The sequence below is a fragment of the Opisthorchis viverrini genome, assembly GCF_000715545.1.
Source record: "Opisthorchis viverrini unplaced genomic scaffold opera_v5_178, whole genome shotgun sequence".
In the NCBI taxonomy this organism is placed as follows: Eukaryota; Metazoa; Platyhelminthes; class Trematoda; order Opisthorchiida; family Opisthorchiidae; genus Opisthorchis; species Opisthorchis viverrini.
The window spans coordinates 428040-445665 of record NW_008751835.1 but is presented as its reverse complement, the minus strand read 5'-3'; the positions used below and the strand labels follow the sequence as shown (position 1 = coordinate 445665).

Below are 17626 nucleotides of genomic sequence, written 5' to 3'. Positions count from 1 at the left end.
GCTCTTCCGATCTATCTACACTTTGATTCTAGAATATGTTGGTGGTCCACTCGGCATCCTAGATGTACATTTTGTCCCGAAGCCGTTACTTTATCAAATTATTTTGAACAATAACGAACCTCATGTCTTTCATATGTTGAAATTGTCCTCTGATGAAGGTCGACTATCTGGAGACTGCCACTGTAGCAACTAATGTACAAACGGAGTTCCCCACATTTCCAAAAAAACAGCAACCTATTAGTTTGACATTCGTTCTTTGCAAAACTCTAGGGAGAAGTGTGAAAGCGAGATTACGGCGGCCTAGAGAGAATTCCCCAGACACCTTTTTTGCATCATAAAGTTTCTGCTCGTTTGCGAGAAGTGAGCTAAGCTAATAGACCCCGGGTTTCGCTTTGATGCATATTACGCTAACATCAGTAAAGTATTTAGTAACGTACACTAACAACGGCCTTTCTGTCAGCTTGGGTAATGTAGCGTTCTAGAAAAACCGTGATGGTGAACTGCCAAATTTCCATCAAATCACCTGATAAGGGGTCAAGTCGAAAGGCATCGTTTGGGCTTCCACCAATAGGATACCTCGAGATTCGCTTTTGGGTACTGAGATGTCCAGAATTTATGTGCGAGATCTACTGTCGTTCAGTCGATCGTGATGCTTGAGGCATGCTGATCCGTGACTATAGGTATCAGTGTTATCTCCAGCAGATGTCTTTCTCTATCTGATCAGTCAACTGGCAGTTTTCAATTAACTTTCCCAATAGGTAAGACTGTTCAGTCCGTGTCTCGCCATATCAATTAGTAAGTTATCTTCACTGACACTCCCAAGAAATAACTTTAGGTTTTGGTAACTGATGACGCAAAATCTGGCTCCGATACTTCCACAGACGTTAACCGACCCAGCGAATTTTTTCAGCCATGCGACGCATTTTCCGCTCTCACACAAGATCTTGTTTACAGTGTAGTGAGCCTGCACCATTATCACTTACAAAACTGGAACTGACCGACTGGAGAAAGTCACAGATGCAAGTATAACTTGAATCATCGCCGGTTGAGTTACCAGCTTCGTGTACAATAACGGAACTTACTATTTCGTGGACATCGAGTGGGTTTAACAGAATCTCAAAGATAGTGCGGGAGAGGAACTTAGCGCATTCTTATTTCGCACTTGGAAGCACCAGACAGAGGGCGCCGTACGAAAGTGTGCAAGCCTGAAATAAACCGCCTTCCAGTAGTCATTGACGCGTGGCATCAATTGCTGGAACGATTTCTCCTACTGCGGCAGGTTTCAAGAAGCTCCTAGCTTCATGCATGAGGCGTAAAATAAACGAGAATTTATGAGGCTGAAGTCGCTCCGACTATTCGGAGACTTGAGATACTGTATGGCTTCCGCCTTCGCTTACTCTTCCAAGACTTGATGCAACTGCCCTGTGTTTCCGCCTGTCTAACCCACATACTGTACTGATTAGTGGCCTAAGTTAACTCCTGCATACCTACGCGTGAAGCGGTGCTCGCTACACTCACAACACAGCCCACATTTCGTAAATAATCAATGCTACACTCCTCGGTCGATATTTTATCGAATACTGTCGTTTAAATGTAAACAGAACGGAATATATGGAATTGACAGCAGACAATCCAGTAGACTTCGGCTGAACTATGCCACCCGAAATTTTGTAGGGAACTGCTAAGCGATTGAAAGCAATGTTTTTTGCGAACAATGTAGATAGGTCACATCAAGTGCCAGTCAAAACGTCTTTTCGTACAACTTTTACCCTGGTCTAATTTGCCCAGGAGAAACGGGATAAATTAACCTGAGGCTGCTAAACTACTAGATGACTTAGTATGTGTTACGATCAGTTGGTTAATTATTTTGGTATGACAGTCACCCAGGGCTATTGGCGATAATGATAACGTTCATATGTGTCACTGAACAGGTGATACACATGCCTAGCGGAACTGCTAATAGTGCACTGAATGAATGTTGTCCATCTAATTACACGGTTTACTTCTAAAGTACACTCAGCCAGTGATATTGACTGCACTTCTTCCCGAGAACTATATTGAGATGGTCTATNTCCGCAAATCAAGAAAAAAACAAACAAGTGTAAGCAAATAGCTAAAAAAATTGTGGCTTACAAAATTCTGCTGTTTTCAAAAATTGTCCTCCGTAAGTCACAATCACTGTCGTTGACTCACTCACTTTTCAATTTTCGATTTCTTGAACTGACAGGTGTAGTATTCTGTTGGTGGGTTTGGTACATCCTGGTGCATGATGTTTGGTATATGGAGAGCTTTCAAAACGGAAGCGGACCAGCTGGACATCTGACCTTCGCCCACATACTAAGCAGAATGACAGGAGAGAATGCGGTGTGAGAATGCGTGCACCTCTTTGTAGACAATGTTCCAATCAGCATACAGGTGCAATAAAATTGGGCAATGTAATGCCTACTTGTAAGTCCACCCAAAATAAGTCTTTAGATGTCGCTGTGCCCACATCCTATCGGTCAAGAAGTGACAAGGAACCCGTTGTCATCGCGGAATAGCAAGTTTCAAGTTATAACATTGTGCTACTTAACACAGCAGTCACTATCATAGGGCATAACGATGTGGTGGGGAAATAAGCCGTCTCCCTCTTATCTGATTTACGGGGGTACCGAAAAACGAAACAGTTTCATCAGAATCCTCTTATCGATCGGTGTTTGTTGGCGCGTAAAGGATTCACCTTGAGATACTGTCACAGAGGAGCTACACACCTGCGCTTTAAAAGGTACCCTTTTATTAGATTTCGTATGCTGTCACCAACCCATTATAAGTTCTTTTTGGAACATATTACCATCAGTTAACCAACATCCACGCACTATGAAGGCAAAAATCAATGCAAAATGTTCGTTACCATGTATAAAAAAGGAGTAAAAACTGTGAGTTGTGCTCGAAATAGGTATTGGAGAATTATGAATTAGTTCTCTGCCATATGCCAATCGGCATTTTTAAATTGCCAAATTGCTGAGTAAAATATTTTGATATGATATTGGGTTTTACTAGATGTGTTTGCTGTGAGGCGGATAAGAAGACTATCCTCATAGAAATTTCCCAGACTGAATAAACGTTTGTATACGTTTGTATCATAAAATGTGATGTGCACTGAGGAACTATGCAAATATGGTTTACTTTTGAATTGGAAGATAACGTAAAGGAAATCGTTCCTTCCCTACAATGCGGTAGCAGTCCATATTACATCGTTTATGGCAAGTGAGCACCAGTATGCATTATGGGTGTATTGTTGTATTGCATTGGTACTTTTGATGTGCCACCAAAAAGTGGACAAAATCACCGTTTGGGTTATTCCGGCCACTGCGCAGGCATTGGCGACTGACCCGATAGATCCAGAGTTGTAAAATAAACGTCACGAAAGAAATGCGTTGATGTATATATATGGAGTTCAATTTAGTGACGATGAACGGAATAGGCATGATCAATAACTGTTATGCACAGGAGAGATCTTGGTGAAACCAGTGAACACATACTGAGTCAACTCACTTCGAGTGGAGCACGCAGATGCAGCATTTCGGCATAATCACACATGAGAGTCCACGGAATATGAAGTTTCAAATAGTACGTCTGAGTTGTGGACCCGGGAACCACTTCCTTTGTAAGGGACAACGGTTATGAAAAGATGACATGGAAGTCAAATCTCGAACACGGTGTATAGTTGAATCAATGGGGATTCAGGCACGAGACTCTCTGAGGTTGTGAAACAGTGGTCCAGCGTTTATCGTTTGAGGTTGGTCTATGTGAAAAACCGATGCTAGCTCAAAAAGACCTACCATCTTGTAGAATTTGTCCCGGTTTTAACCGAGTTGCTTTTCGCAGCAGATAGGCAATAATGAAGTTTTAATTTCACCAAGAGAAAAATGGTGGTCTTTTTTCATAAAAGAAATTACTCACAAGGTTGCTGAAAACTCTTCGGCAGCCCACGACCGGTTTCGCCCTTCATGGGGCTCATCAGGTAGGCGCAGTCCTCGAGTTTCCGTCAACCTTATGTTCTACTTGAACCTGCTTTTTTATTGTTCAGGTTCCAGTTCCACCATCCAACTCGCAGCCTCCTTTACTCCCTGGTCATTTGCTTATTGGGATAGGATGGCAAAAACTCAGTGACTTTAATGATGTTGCGTGACCTGGCCCTGCAATTATTGACTAAGATCCATACTCAGAAAGTTTGGTTGCCATAATACTGTTTTCACTCATACATTCAAGTTCACCAGTCAGTAGTCTTCTTTTCGCAGTGAGTCAGAAAAAAATGATGGGATGGGAAGCTTTGAGACGGGGACCGAAGTATCGTTACGCTTTCTAACACTAGAAAGAGGGAAAATAGGTGTTCAAAACCACACCAGTCCCTAACATTGTAAATGGACGTTTAGACCGATAAGCATATGAACGTGTACAAGTCAGTCATATAAGTGTTCTGGCGCAGGAGTGTGCTTCAGTTTGTCGGTCGTATCCTGTGTGTCCTTCACTGAATCTCATGACTTCGCTTTCTTGATATTTCGATCAGATAACAAAGCGATATAATGCGCAGTTCAGTGTGGTTACTTCCGCTGTGAAGGGTAAAAAACTGTGTTTCATAATTTTCCGAGTTGTCGTGCGAACGGATCTTGGGTAACCAGAACGCCTGACTAGCTCTGGCGACCTCTGGCGTTGACGAACCTCAGGTTCCCTGGATAATGCCATCCATAAAGTGTTCTCTTCCCTTCAGCTCACCGTTTGTCCTTCACTTGGGAATCGATTTCCTGTTCACCTGGCATGCCCCCTGTATCATTTAGTTAGACTACAATTTCCATCATGGGACCAGAATATCCTTTTCTGCTTTGAACATTGGCTTTACTCGTATTTCGAGCGTTCGATGTTCTATTTGGAAACGAGGTAATTTGCTTCTCTGTCCTTGGAGCTTAGTTCACCACCCACACTGCTCTTTTCGAAAAGTTTATTGACTAATTTGGTTGCCCGCTCCTCCATACTAATTTGACCTAAGACTGACTTTGAATCACGAACGAATTCAGTGGCGCCAGAGAAGGAGTTAAAGTGCTCAACGACATAGCCATATTGGAAAGAGATTTCAGGCAGATAGCGTAAGGTGTTTCGATAAAAATCATAGCGAAGAGTGAGCACTGATGATGATCGTAATATGGACGAGACAGCTGTACAGTGCTTTTTGGATTTTCGGCATACACGGGCTTTACAAACAGAGCGAAATCTCAGGTGAAAATTCTCAAACCTCCTTACACTGCTAACAACCTTTAGGCAGCTCAGAGGAAGAACAAGTCACAAGATGAGTGGAACCGCCATCTAGGAAACCGTCAGTCGAGGAGCAAGTTCACTCTTGGCGTGAACTCTGTGACTGAAGACTGGGTGACGCTCTATTCTGTTTGGGTACGAGTTAATCACATTGATGACCAACCGCTCGAGGGCCAAATGATTAAGTGTTCAAACTGCCAGAGGGAGCTCATTGGTTGGGGACTCATGGGATACGCACTGCTGAAGCTTCCCAATATGAATGAAACAGCGGTACAGCGATTATCGATTTTTCAGTATTGGCTTCATTCACTCACAGGATAAAATCTACCTCAAAAATAGCATTATAATAAAACTAATGATTCTCTTTGAGGGGGAGAGGGCAGTGGTAGACCCGGGGTTGCGTGCTATTCTGTTTGGGTACGAATTAATCACATTGATGACCAACCGCTTGCGGGCCAAATGATCAAGTGTTCAAACTGCCAGAGGGAGCTCATTGGTTGGGGACTCATGGGATACGCACTGCTGAAGCTTCCCAATATGAATGAAACAGCGGTACAGCGATTATCGATTTTTCAGTATAGATTGGCTTCACTCACAGGATAAAATCTACCTCAAAAATAGCATTATAATAAAACTAATGATTCTCTTTGAGGGGGAGAGGGCAGTGGTAGACCTGTATGGTCACTGTATTCAAGAGTGTGGTCTTGTTTAATGTGGCTACGTCTCTAATACTTTATCGCCACTAATTTATAGGAAATATATCCCGATCCAGCGAAGTCCATTCGTTCGCAAAGTGACCTTGAATCTTGTTTTTGTGACACTTGTTAACCGTGCTGCAAAAAGGCCGATATTCTAGGTGCGATATTCAAGTCAAGGAAGTGCATTTTCTTGACACAGCGCACTACTTACGAGGCTGCTTAAAACTTCTCAACAGCTTACCGCCAGTCTTCCTGCTGGTAGTGAAAACTCAACTTAATCTTTCGTTTTCATATTTGCTAATATTTTTTGATAATTCCGACCGTATACAGTTAGCTATCCAAAACTTTCCCCACAACTAGTGGAGTTCTTCAGGGCCCTTCCCCTGCCAGGTTTCTTATTGACACCATCGTGGCGTATGCCCTCCAAAGGCCCGCGAAACTGGGTGTCAAAATAACATGTTAAGAAAGATTCGTGACATTACACGAAGTTGCACGAAGATTGCCACATGTTTTATTGGAACGCTATTCAAAAATATATCGCAGTACTTTCCTTCACGTGATATTATCCATAAGGGCAATGAAGGCAGGGGACGGTCCACTGCCATTTTCGCTCTTCCTTACAAACGAGTAGTCTAGTTACGTTTCCCGTTAAAACCAACAATTACCGATTTTCTGTTCACTCAGCACTCGTTACCATGTCTTCTCAATTAGTAAAAGATTGTGTTCGGTTTGGCTTCTTTGAATCGGCTGTGAAGGGCCATGCCTGGGCGGACAAATTCCTATTCACTTTGGGCTCACGTCTATTTTCCGTTATGCGTATCCGCATGTGCGATGTCCCCTCCGTCGACAACTAGTTCTACTCGTCCGGTAATCCTCACATTAGTCGATTTGGGAACCTGTCCTGCAAGCACAGCCTATCTATGCTGGAATGTCAAGAAACACTACTTATTTCATCCTTATTAGGAAGCATCAGTAGTGTGTACCTCATGCGATTCCATCAAGCTCGCGACCTCCCGGATAGTAGTTTGATCAATTGACCGTTCGGCCACAAGTGGCAGTGTGATTAACTCGCAGTTAGACAGGGTACAGCGCCGCTCATCCTTTAGTCATCCTTCCAATGGCACTTGATAATACATTCAAGACTGTGAGTTTCAATCCATGGAATAAAAACACGGAGCAAGAGAATGTCAGACTATTTCAGTAATACGTTTAGCAAGACAGTGATGGCATTGCGTCAATAATAAATAGATGACAATTATCTGTTTATGCTTGATTCAGGCAAATGATTAAAATCAATTCTCATTTGGCGCACTACAATAATGAAATACAGGGCAGCTAAAAGTTACCATCTGGCAATCTCGATCTTTAGCTAACAATTCAACAGCCCGTTTTTGTACAGTTTTTTTTGTCTACACTGTTCCCTGTGATTTTCTATTCTTCGCAAAGTATCAATTAGCTCCAAAACAACAGTCAAATAAAAAAGTGTAGCACTGTAGTACCATCTGCGTGCCATCAGATCGAGAATGGGACATTCTCCGAGAAACATTTTCTGCATTTGTTTCGAAAAATTGGCAGAAGTTTTCGTAACTTTATCACCAAGCGATTCAAAGATAGTGAGGTAGGTAAGAAAGCCTAAGCGCAGCTTAAGACCCATCAAATTTCTCTTGTTTATCTAACGATCACGGTGTTTTTCTCCCTCCTCTACGAATCACAGAATCATGCATATTACAAGGGTTCACAAAACCTTATAGTGTAAAGCAAAACCTACGAAAGGAAGTCTAATGAAAAAAAAGTTTCATATGGGCTGATATGAACTTAGCGGAATGCAAGCTAGAAGTTTGGCATTCGCGATGTGTGACAAAAATATCGGAGTTACAAACAAGCCGTTGCATCATATAGCATTCCGGAACGGCTGTAACAGTGTCAAATAGGCCTGTCGCGATCTGTTAAGACACTATTGTATCAGGACTACACCTGCATTGATCGAAGTTTGAATGTTTTCTTAGAACAAACGCAAACATGTTTGGCAGTAAACTTTAGTGGGACCACGGCTTGTTGAACACTAAACAGTGCAACTCCACAGTAAATGCTCAATAAAACCAACACCACACTTGCGATTTTTCATGAATCAGAGAATCGGTGAGCTCCGGTTTATCTTAAGATCAGACCTGACAGAACTGCCCGCATTGTTGCGTTCCATTTCCGAACAGCATGCGATGGCCGTTCGTCCCTCGCACTCCAGTGGGAAGGATACTTTTGCAGGTTCAGGGAAACATCATCTCATGGACAATACATACGATTTGGTTGTATTGTGGTGTGAGGTTTTTTTTACCGCATTACGGATTGTATTTGCTATCAAACCTTCAGTAGTATGTTCCTCATCCCAAAAGTATAATTAACGGCGATTGACTTCGTGGCTCCAATGCCGATCGCTATCGTTCACATCATCTGAAGCCAGTTACACAAAACGAGTAATATCAACGCTTCAAGCTCTGAAGGGAATGTTACGCTCCCCAACCACACCCAGCGCACACTTGCAGACTATGTTTCAGTACGAATCAGAATAGTTCATCCAAACGAAACAACAAACAACGTTTCGTCACTGATTGACATCGTTCGTAGGAGAATGTAAGGGTCATCGTACACAAATACTAGGCAATGTGATGCTAGAATCAGAGTTTTTGATTGGTGTAAGACCGCTACGAGGATGGTGTTAGCAATGATTTAGCACTTGCGTGAGGTCCTCACTTATCTGTGTAAGGCTAGCTACATCGATTAACGCGGAGCCCGCCAATCAAATCTCAACACAGTTGATCGCAGTACGTCTAGTTTTCGAAAATTACTGTACCACCCGAACAGTGGGGTTTATGCACGCACAATTCTGTCAGCAACCCAAAGACTGTCATGGTGGAAAGCCCCAAACATTGCTAATGTTTCGAAATATTGGTACCTCGGGTGGGCTTGTTGCAAATTTATTGCAAGTCAATTGTCAAGCTCGGCGAACAGATCAACAGCCACCGGATCAACAACCAAGCCCCAAACGTCACTGTGCATTGATGTAATGGCTCTAAAGATATCTCCATGCGACATTGGATTTTGGTGAGTGCTGACGTGGTGCTCGGGACTTATTCAGTCGACTGAAGACAGCCCGCAGCCAACATTAGTGTGATCTTTTACTATTTGTTGTCCCGACTAGGTGATTGAGTAACTGGTTATAGGTCCATCTGCAGCCAGATTTTCATTCGTTTTCAAGGAATGCACGATACGACAACCTAGCGGTACTTTTTGGCTGTTCAACACTTATAAGATGGAACCCTGAGTAGCAAATTCAGAGTCACCTCGCTGTCGCGAAAATTTGAGTATTTTGAACAGGAGAAAATAGTCCACGAATCGTATGGGTTTTCAATATGTTCAATTCTGGTATGTACCACCAATAATTCGAAAAAACAGCTACCTATCAGTTCTTGGCTTTTTAGAATATGATATTTTGAACAGGAGAAAATAGTCCACGAAACGTATGGGTTTTCAATATATTCAATTCTGGCATGTACCATCAATAATTCGAAAAAATAGCTACCTATCAGTTCTTGGCTTTTGTGAATATGTTGACTTTGACGAAATCCACAAACATTATTCCTGAGCTTGCATCTACACCAGGAACTCAGCATAGTTTGGCGCGATTAATTATGCTGTATCTCATTGGAAGAAACCTCCATAATAAACGAGTGAAAAAATCTCGTTTGTGGATAGCGATGAGGTCACAACCAGAAGCAAGAGCTGTACCAGCAGAGGTATCTTTTTGTTTCTGGTAACCTGCAGAAGAAATAAAATTTACCGTTCAGCTGTAACACTCTATCGGTGCTTAACTGCCATGCCACCGGAAGGAAGTAAGATGGCTAGGATAATGCCAGGATGCCCAATCCTAGAAAGGGGAAGTCGAAAGGCAGAGGTCGGGTTTGAACCACAGACCTTCCGGTCAGTAAATTAGCGCTCTAACCACTTGAGCCATTGCGCCCCGTAACCTGGAAAACAAGTCCTCTAAATGCTAGTGCTTCCTGTTCATCTATTCGTTATTGAAACTCTGCAGCTGAGAAAATACAGGGAAAGAAGCTCACGAAAGTTTACAACACTTCTCTGTTGTTCCCCACTTTCAAGTTTGTTTTGCAATGCCCATTGCAAGACAGTAAAACAACGGTTATAATTGCTGATAAGTAAGACCATTAAAGCGAGTTGGTTAAAACTGTCTACAGAAATGGTAGCATTGAGGGAGATAGTGATCACTGGTCCTTGCCTCAATAAAGCGTGTGATGAAGAGGTCGTGTTACGTTGAAGGTACAACTTTACGATAGACTCGCTCTAAAAATGAGTTATGCTAAGAAACGCAGACAGTTTGCAATAACAAACAATCCATTGAGGATCATTGTATTGCTGGTAGCTATATATGTGTGCAGTGTGACATGCCTAATAAATGGCCGTTTCCATGACCCACCACCCTAATCAATACCCAATAAACTTGAGTAGTCAACGGCAATAAATCGATTGCACTATTGAATCTCATTGAACCGACCGTCATAAAAGCACTGTTGATGTGGATTTTTCGAACCTACATGAGTTGGTAAATGACTTTGTAGGGTTTCGGATAAACAGTGTGAAAAACGCAACTCATTGAGATAAGGGTTAGTATCGATTTTGCAATTGCAATCAGATCTAGGAGTTGTATAGATTAGGTCATCGTTGAGACGTAAAAATGGACAACGATGATTATGAGCGGTAAACAAAGGCAAAATGAAGTCGTATAAACATCTGACCAGCCTAAAAGCTTTGAAATTTGCACTCTGTGAATTCAGGGTGCCACTGAACCATACAGACTTACAATATTGTTGACAGCATGAAGTTTTGAGTTCGAATGAGATGAGGACGACTGCATTTCCTCCCGATTATTTGTGGCAAAGACTGGAGTAAACGAAGCTTCAACTCGAGCATTCAGTCATTTGACCCTCTGAAAAGTCACTATGAATCAGAATATGTAGCGATAACTCTATCTTCTGGAAGCATATCACCTCTGGTCACCACACCAAGGTCGGCTTCAAGCGTTTCACTTAGTCATATGACGTGATGTGAGCTCAATGGCTGAATGAAAAAACCGCTTGTGAACTCTCTCCACATTCGTTTGATGGATACTTTGATCAAAAAGCAGGTGACTTTTCTGCGATGTAGCCAGCCGAACGATTCACCTTCTTCTGGAGATGGGATTTGGAGGAGCTCCTGGATTTATCAGGTGCCGTATCTAATAAGCGATCAGCTGGATGCACAATTTTAACAAATCGATGCAACAGCTCATGCATGATGGCTCTGATTTGTTCCATCGCACCAAGGCAATTGCGAATGGGGCAGTTTACAGTCTCGGCCTCAATCCGATTGAGATTCTGTGGGTTCTGCTATCTCGCTTAATTTACGCGAACATCAAGAATGTTCCAGAACGTGAATAGAACGTGTGTACTGATGATGTCCTTAGAAAAATTTGATCTAAACAATGGTAGAGATGTTCTGGAAAATACAAGTGGTCCTGAAATTTTGTTACTACAACTCTTCGTATCCGTCGAGCTGATTGATGAGTCATAGTGTATGGTAACGGCCTGTCAAAATGGCCTGTTGAAAAACTTAAAACTACTGGGCTCAGGGGAAGGCTACGCGACTTCCGGTGGGAATTCAATCAAATAACACAGTAACACAAAGCTCTTCGCTGTCGGCTTTTTCGACGCCAGTGACATACAGACAGTTTGAGAGTTTCGAATTATAAAATGCAGACGGTCATTCTGCATAGTCATCACGTACGTTTCAGGAAGTGGGTCAGGAGCCATCAAGTTTTAAATGTTTCTGAGTGACTTGGCTGTTGAATCATCCCCGTTGTTTCAGCTAACGAAGGTCGAGTGACACTGCTGGTTGCAATTCTGTCCCGAGTACTTTTTCCCACTCAAGTGGACAACACAACAGAGCACAACAATCCACTCAGAACATTCATACGCAATTCGTGAATCCCCAACCCATTGGGGAGCAATGTCTCTGTCAGGACGCACGCCCGATCGCTCCTGAGTAAACCTGATTTCTTATCGAATAAGGCGCTTCTGCGTTTGACCAAATCTGTTGAGAGTGGGCAGAAGACACCATCATACCAAATCACTCACCAATTCCGTCTCGACACCTATCTTGTGCAAATTCGCCAGATATTCATTACGGAGTCTTCGGTTGGTTCGAACAACTTTGCTGGGATGTTTTTCGTCGGGGTTATCCTCCCAGACAAGGACGTAGTCTAAAAACATTAAAAAAGGGATTACCCTGCACCATCAGTAGAACAGATTGAAAACAATAACTGTCTTGGGAGGTTTAGTAAATCAGTATGGAATAAAAGTGTTCTCAATTGAGCACTAATCCAAGTGCACAGAGAAGCACAGCTTTTGGTGGTGTACATTAGTGCCTGTCATAGTCGGAGAGCAACTAGAGAAACTAGTCAAATCGTTCGGTCTCTTGATTTTTTTCCTGATAAAAATAGAAACCTTCCCAAGAGAGTTGCTTCAAAATTGCAGTGGAGTTGTAGTTTTGAAAAAAATTGTCGACGATGAATAGAGTTGATGTCTCACACAGCTGGAGTTCACCACAATTGGTAGGTAAGTCGACTAGGCGAGATGTATATCCACCGCGACTCGACCGAATCCGGCTGCGGAATTGAACAAGTTCAAACTGGCCGCAAACGTACTCACTTGTAGCCGCCGTTCAGGATGATTTCGCATTATCACCCAGTGTTTCCCACCGTAAAGTTTCATGGGTTACCGCCACACTGTGCGAAGAAGCTATCACGGCTAATGATACAAAATTAAGGTTTGCAACAAACAATCACCAAACATTACTGCTGAGGGTTGGCCGCAAAACTATATCCTGAACAAAACATGAATTTAGTTCTACCGATAACCTCAGGAGGATTGTGGAAGGTCATCAGGGGGTCGATGAACGCATGACTCAATCCAGGTTCTTTCTACGAAAATGTCCGTTAAGTGATCTTATTATCCAGAACGACGGACAACCGTGAGGAAAACGCCTTCAGTTTGCCAAGTCCGATCTCTCATACAGGCTAAATTTGAATAGCGTTTCGTTTTTAGTCCAACATGCAACCTGGAAGAGTAGTGTGGCATTCGCTCAGTGCGGCTTCTGTACATCCAACGGCTTATGGCAAAGCACAAAGCCCAAAGGTTCGTCAGTATGGTATCGCAGAAAGTGACGGCTTAGAAGTATTGATCGCGGTAGAAGTATGCTTTAACGTTTTTCGCAAGGAACTCTGCTAGAGCAGACACTTTACTTCATAAGGTTGGTTTGGAAAGAGGGAGAGACATAGATGCGCACGCCAACGGATGCCCTTCACTGTACAGTAAAAATGACAAGACAGGGATGTTAGCGAACACAATGAATCAACATGCCTGGCCACGGAGGGGTTGCATTGAGTGTTTTGATTGTTTCCAGTGATCAGTTGGACCACGTTGAGTTACGCGCAATACCCCAAAAGTTAAACCGTTCAAATGGAGGCTTATCAACAACAGGCACGATGAGTATCATAACAAAAAATCGTACAATCCTCAGATCGTGGGATTACGCCGGCTTCTGTACACCGGTTTAGAGACTGCTAATTCCAAACGGTAGGTAGATTGAAAAGATTTCGCCTACCCAAAGTTCACACCGACTCAAGACAAGGTGGCCAAACGACGGCAAAACCGATTTAAACANACAAGGTGAAAGAGCGGTTTACGTTCAGGTGGTATAGGCGGAAAAAGGAAACAAGAAAACGAGGAACCGCGTTGTATACAATAAGAACAGAAGGAAAGAATCAGTAGAGTGACCTTTGCAAATGAGAACCAAGCGCACACCGGCCCTCTTCTGGAGCAAGCTTCATCAGTGGCCGAGCATTACATTCGAAGAAGTTTTTGTTGGTCTATTGCATCTTGAACTCCAAGGAGCGTCCGGAAATGAACATTTTTTGATAAGAACAGAAGGAAAGAATCAGTAGAGTGACCTTTGCAAATGAGAACCAAGCGCACAGTGGCCGAGCATTACATTGGTCTATTACGTCTCGAACTCCAAAGAGCGTCTGGAAATGAACATTTTTTTGGAAGTCCCCTCTAACGCACTACCGAACATCAGTTATGGTAACAATGTGGCTGTATTAAGCTCGAACGGAGTTGGGGGATTCGGATGCTATGTTATCCCTTACTAACTTTGTATCGTCCAGTCATGATATTGCACTAATGGACTTGGAATAATGAGCAGTCACGGCACTAAGTTTTTTTTAAACAAAATCCGAGCCGAGTTAGGCCCGAAAATCCTAAGCAGTCAGCTTCCTCAAGACGGAGACTGGCAAAGATTCGTCCATGCGCTCAAAGGCGTTCCCCCTATAAAGAGCAGTAATGGTAATAAAATTTATGCAGAGATACAGCTTGATTCAAACAGAAGCGCTGGGTTTCCACACAATCTGCCTCGAGAGCAACAAGCTTTGAGCTAATCTTCGTAGTTTTACGACAGTAACCCAAAGTAGATTGGACCATCTGAAGGTGGTTCATGCAGTTACTCTCAAGCAAAAAGACTCCCATTCTGTACTTTAGCTTGCGATATGTGCACAAAACATCTCATCTTCCAGTTCGATCCTAACCAGCCGACGATACCCAAACATTTGCATAAATTCGCTGCCAGATTTTCGTTCGAAACTACCAGAATACATTACATTGGTACGAGTGATAGGATAATAACACTGGGTAAATATATTCCACTTGAGCAATAGTCTAAATGGCACGATACAGTAGACCGAAAAAAACACGGCTGATCATCAGCCCAATCAACAATCAGACAGGAGAAATAACTCACCAATTTTTCTTTTTCCGTCTGCGAAATAGTAACCTTGAATTTTTCTGGTCGGTTCATTATTATGCTGTTATGAGTCAGAGGAAAAAACATGAATGGTTAGGGCAAGTTAACCAACTATCTCGAAACCAAAATGAAATCTGTAGTTCTGACTTTCCTGGCCTAAACAGAGCGCCTTACAATGCAGTGGGTCTCGACAAGCAGGATTATGATGGCATAAACGTTTCCACTATCAATTATTTTTTGTCTAACCACGTGTCTCCAACAAGTTACGTCAATTTCGTACCCGTTGTTTTTACTTTTTGTTTCAGCTGCACCCTGGCTAGAGAGTTGCCCATGAGTGCAGGTTCGAAACGAAGACAAGTCAGAGGAATGAAAACCATGAACCAGTCCAGTGGACATCGTGAGGGCAGGGAGCAGCTGGTAGTCATTAGTTACTTACAGAAATCAATGACCTGTTGCAACAATGCCCATGCAACCTATTACAAACGAACAACCGAATTCGGTCAAAGAAATTTCAGTTGACCAGTTGGTCGTTCGCCTGATCTTCATTCCTCGGCACTTGGCCATTCACTGAACATTACAGAGAGCCCCCTTGTTGCATGAATCAAAGTCATTTCGATCAGAATGAAAACTCAACAATGAGTATATGGGAAGTCAGCAAAGTATACTCATTNGGCCGGGAGCAGCTGCTAGTCATTAGTTACTTGCAGAAATCAGTGACCTGTTGCAACAATTTATTATAAACAAACAACCAAATTCGGCCTCCAGTGTCCGGAGAAATGTCAGCTGACCGGTTGGTTGTTCACCTGATCTTCATTGCTTGGCACTAGGCTGTTCACTGTACAATCCAGAGAGCCCCCCTTGTTGAGTGAATCAAGGTCATTTCAATCAGAAGAAAAACTCAATAATGAGTATATGGGAAGTCAGCAAAGTATACTCATTTGCATACTAATTTGGTTTTGAGCGGGGCTCACCTGGAACCCAACTAAGTATCTCGTTTATAATGTTTTTAAGCAATTGAATTTGCTGCGCCTGGCCTCCTCATGTTTCAGTCGACATTATATTCGAGATATCACAGTATATTTTCATGGAGAAAACTACTCACAAGGTTGCTGAAAGCTCTTTAAAATGAGGTGGTCTTTATGCAGCACATTTAGTTGAAGGGAAGCATAGGCATTGAGTGTAGTGTATTATTACTGTATGGGTAGTCATTAAATTGGACTGGTCAAAACCAGCATACATAAGATCCACGTTCACAACACTCTGGTTTGAGCAGTCATCCTCCGGTCCTGGCGCAATTATTATGGTGAGTCAGCACCAAAAGATGGAAGAAATGAACTTGAGTTTCGTCCTTACTAAAGCTCATCAGCTGTGTATGGTCTTGACCGTGTTGGGGCTTGCACTCCGGACATCTGACATGCGAGGCGAGCAGTGTTGGGGCACTCCGGACATCTGACATGCGAGGGGAGCACGTGTCGAGCGCAAGCTGGAATTACCTAGTGTTGAAGTAGGTTCTTGCATGGTAACTCCACAAGAATTAGCAGCGGTAGACAATACCGACCGGTTAGGTCATTCGAAAAAAGATCCATTTCTTTTGATGGCGAGAAGCCCGTCAAAGTAGTCAATCCGCCCACCACGGTTCGCACACCATTAATAGTCGTACTGCGCAAAAGAAAAACCCTAGTGCTGTTATAACCACTTTCCACATTCATCCTCATTAACTGCATCACATAAACAAGTTCAACTGTTTAAGTGACGCTGTTGCAAACATGCCTTCCAGCTATAGGTATAATTGTATCGATTTGGATCTGTGATACGCACACACGTCCCGATCGTAACCAGCTATCTCGCCAGTTGTCTAACAAGATTGACATTGGTTACTGAAGATCCCCAACATGTGTACACATTTCTCAAGCAGTCCAAGCGACATTCGCTATCGCTCGCCTGAGGCCAGGTAGTCGGTTGCGCTTAATTGCCCTCGTTAATCGACACGTGGGAATGTGCGCAAAATATGCTTTGACCAACAGACTATCCACAGTAGTGTCTGTTCTATAGAGATGTGCACGGTGCGACATTTGCGATGTACGCAACGATGAGTTTATAGTCAGACAATTACTTTCCGTACCCATGGACCATAATCACGTACGGTGTTGCAACTGGGTCAGGCTAACGCTCATCATCATCATCATCATCAACAGCATCATCATCATCATCATCGACAACATAACATCAGTGTTCAACAACGATGTTTCGATACCGTACAATCATGATTTATTTGAAAGCATTATTGTGAAGAAAAGTATAAATGCGGACGGGGAAGGGACTTGGTGCTAGCTTACTACAACCATTCCGGGGTGCCTACACCTCCAGACACTTATTCGGGCAATCTGGAGAGGAACTGACAAGAACGCCACTGACATCGGTTGGCAGCTATATCCTGCAGTGTCTCCAACCAGGCTCTGTGGGGATCACGGGGATCCCATCCTGGAAAGCGAGTAGCACCGACAGCACCCAAGCGTTTCGCAATCTTCTTCATACCCCTCAGCCACGTCAAGGGTTGGCCACCTCTCTGTTTACGCCACTCTGAATGACACTCTGGAAGACAGCACTCTCTTCGGCAAACGATGGTTCGGCATACGCAACACATGTCCCAACCAACGCAGCTTTTGGTGCTGGGCACATTCTTCTACGGAAGTACCCGTTGCACAACCGAAAACTCACTATCTAACTGCCTC

The 17626-nt window shown here is 43.1% G+C and overlaps 1 protein-coding gene across 1 annotated transcript in view; it reads right to left on the bottom strand.

The window, feature by feature from the left end:
* Positions 1 to 17626, bottom strand: part of T265_07620 (hypothetical protein) — a gene marked incomplete at both ends in the record, with an annotated part of 112011 nt that overhangs the window by 73007 nt on the left and 21378 nt on the right. Inside the window, 4 exons of the mRNA XM_009173188.1 lie at positions 2198 to 2337; positions 3535 to 3642; positions 12173 to 12297; positions 14892 to 14955. Of these exons, the coding sequence (XP_009171452.1) occupies positions 2198 to 2337; positions 3535 to 3642; positions 12173 to 12297; positions 14892 to 14955 (437 nt within the window). The remainder of the gene's footprint in view (positions 1 to 2197; positions 2338 to 3534; positions 3643 to 12172; positions 12298 to 14891; positions 14956 to 17626) is intronic.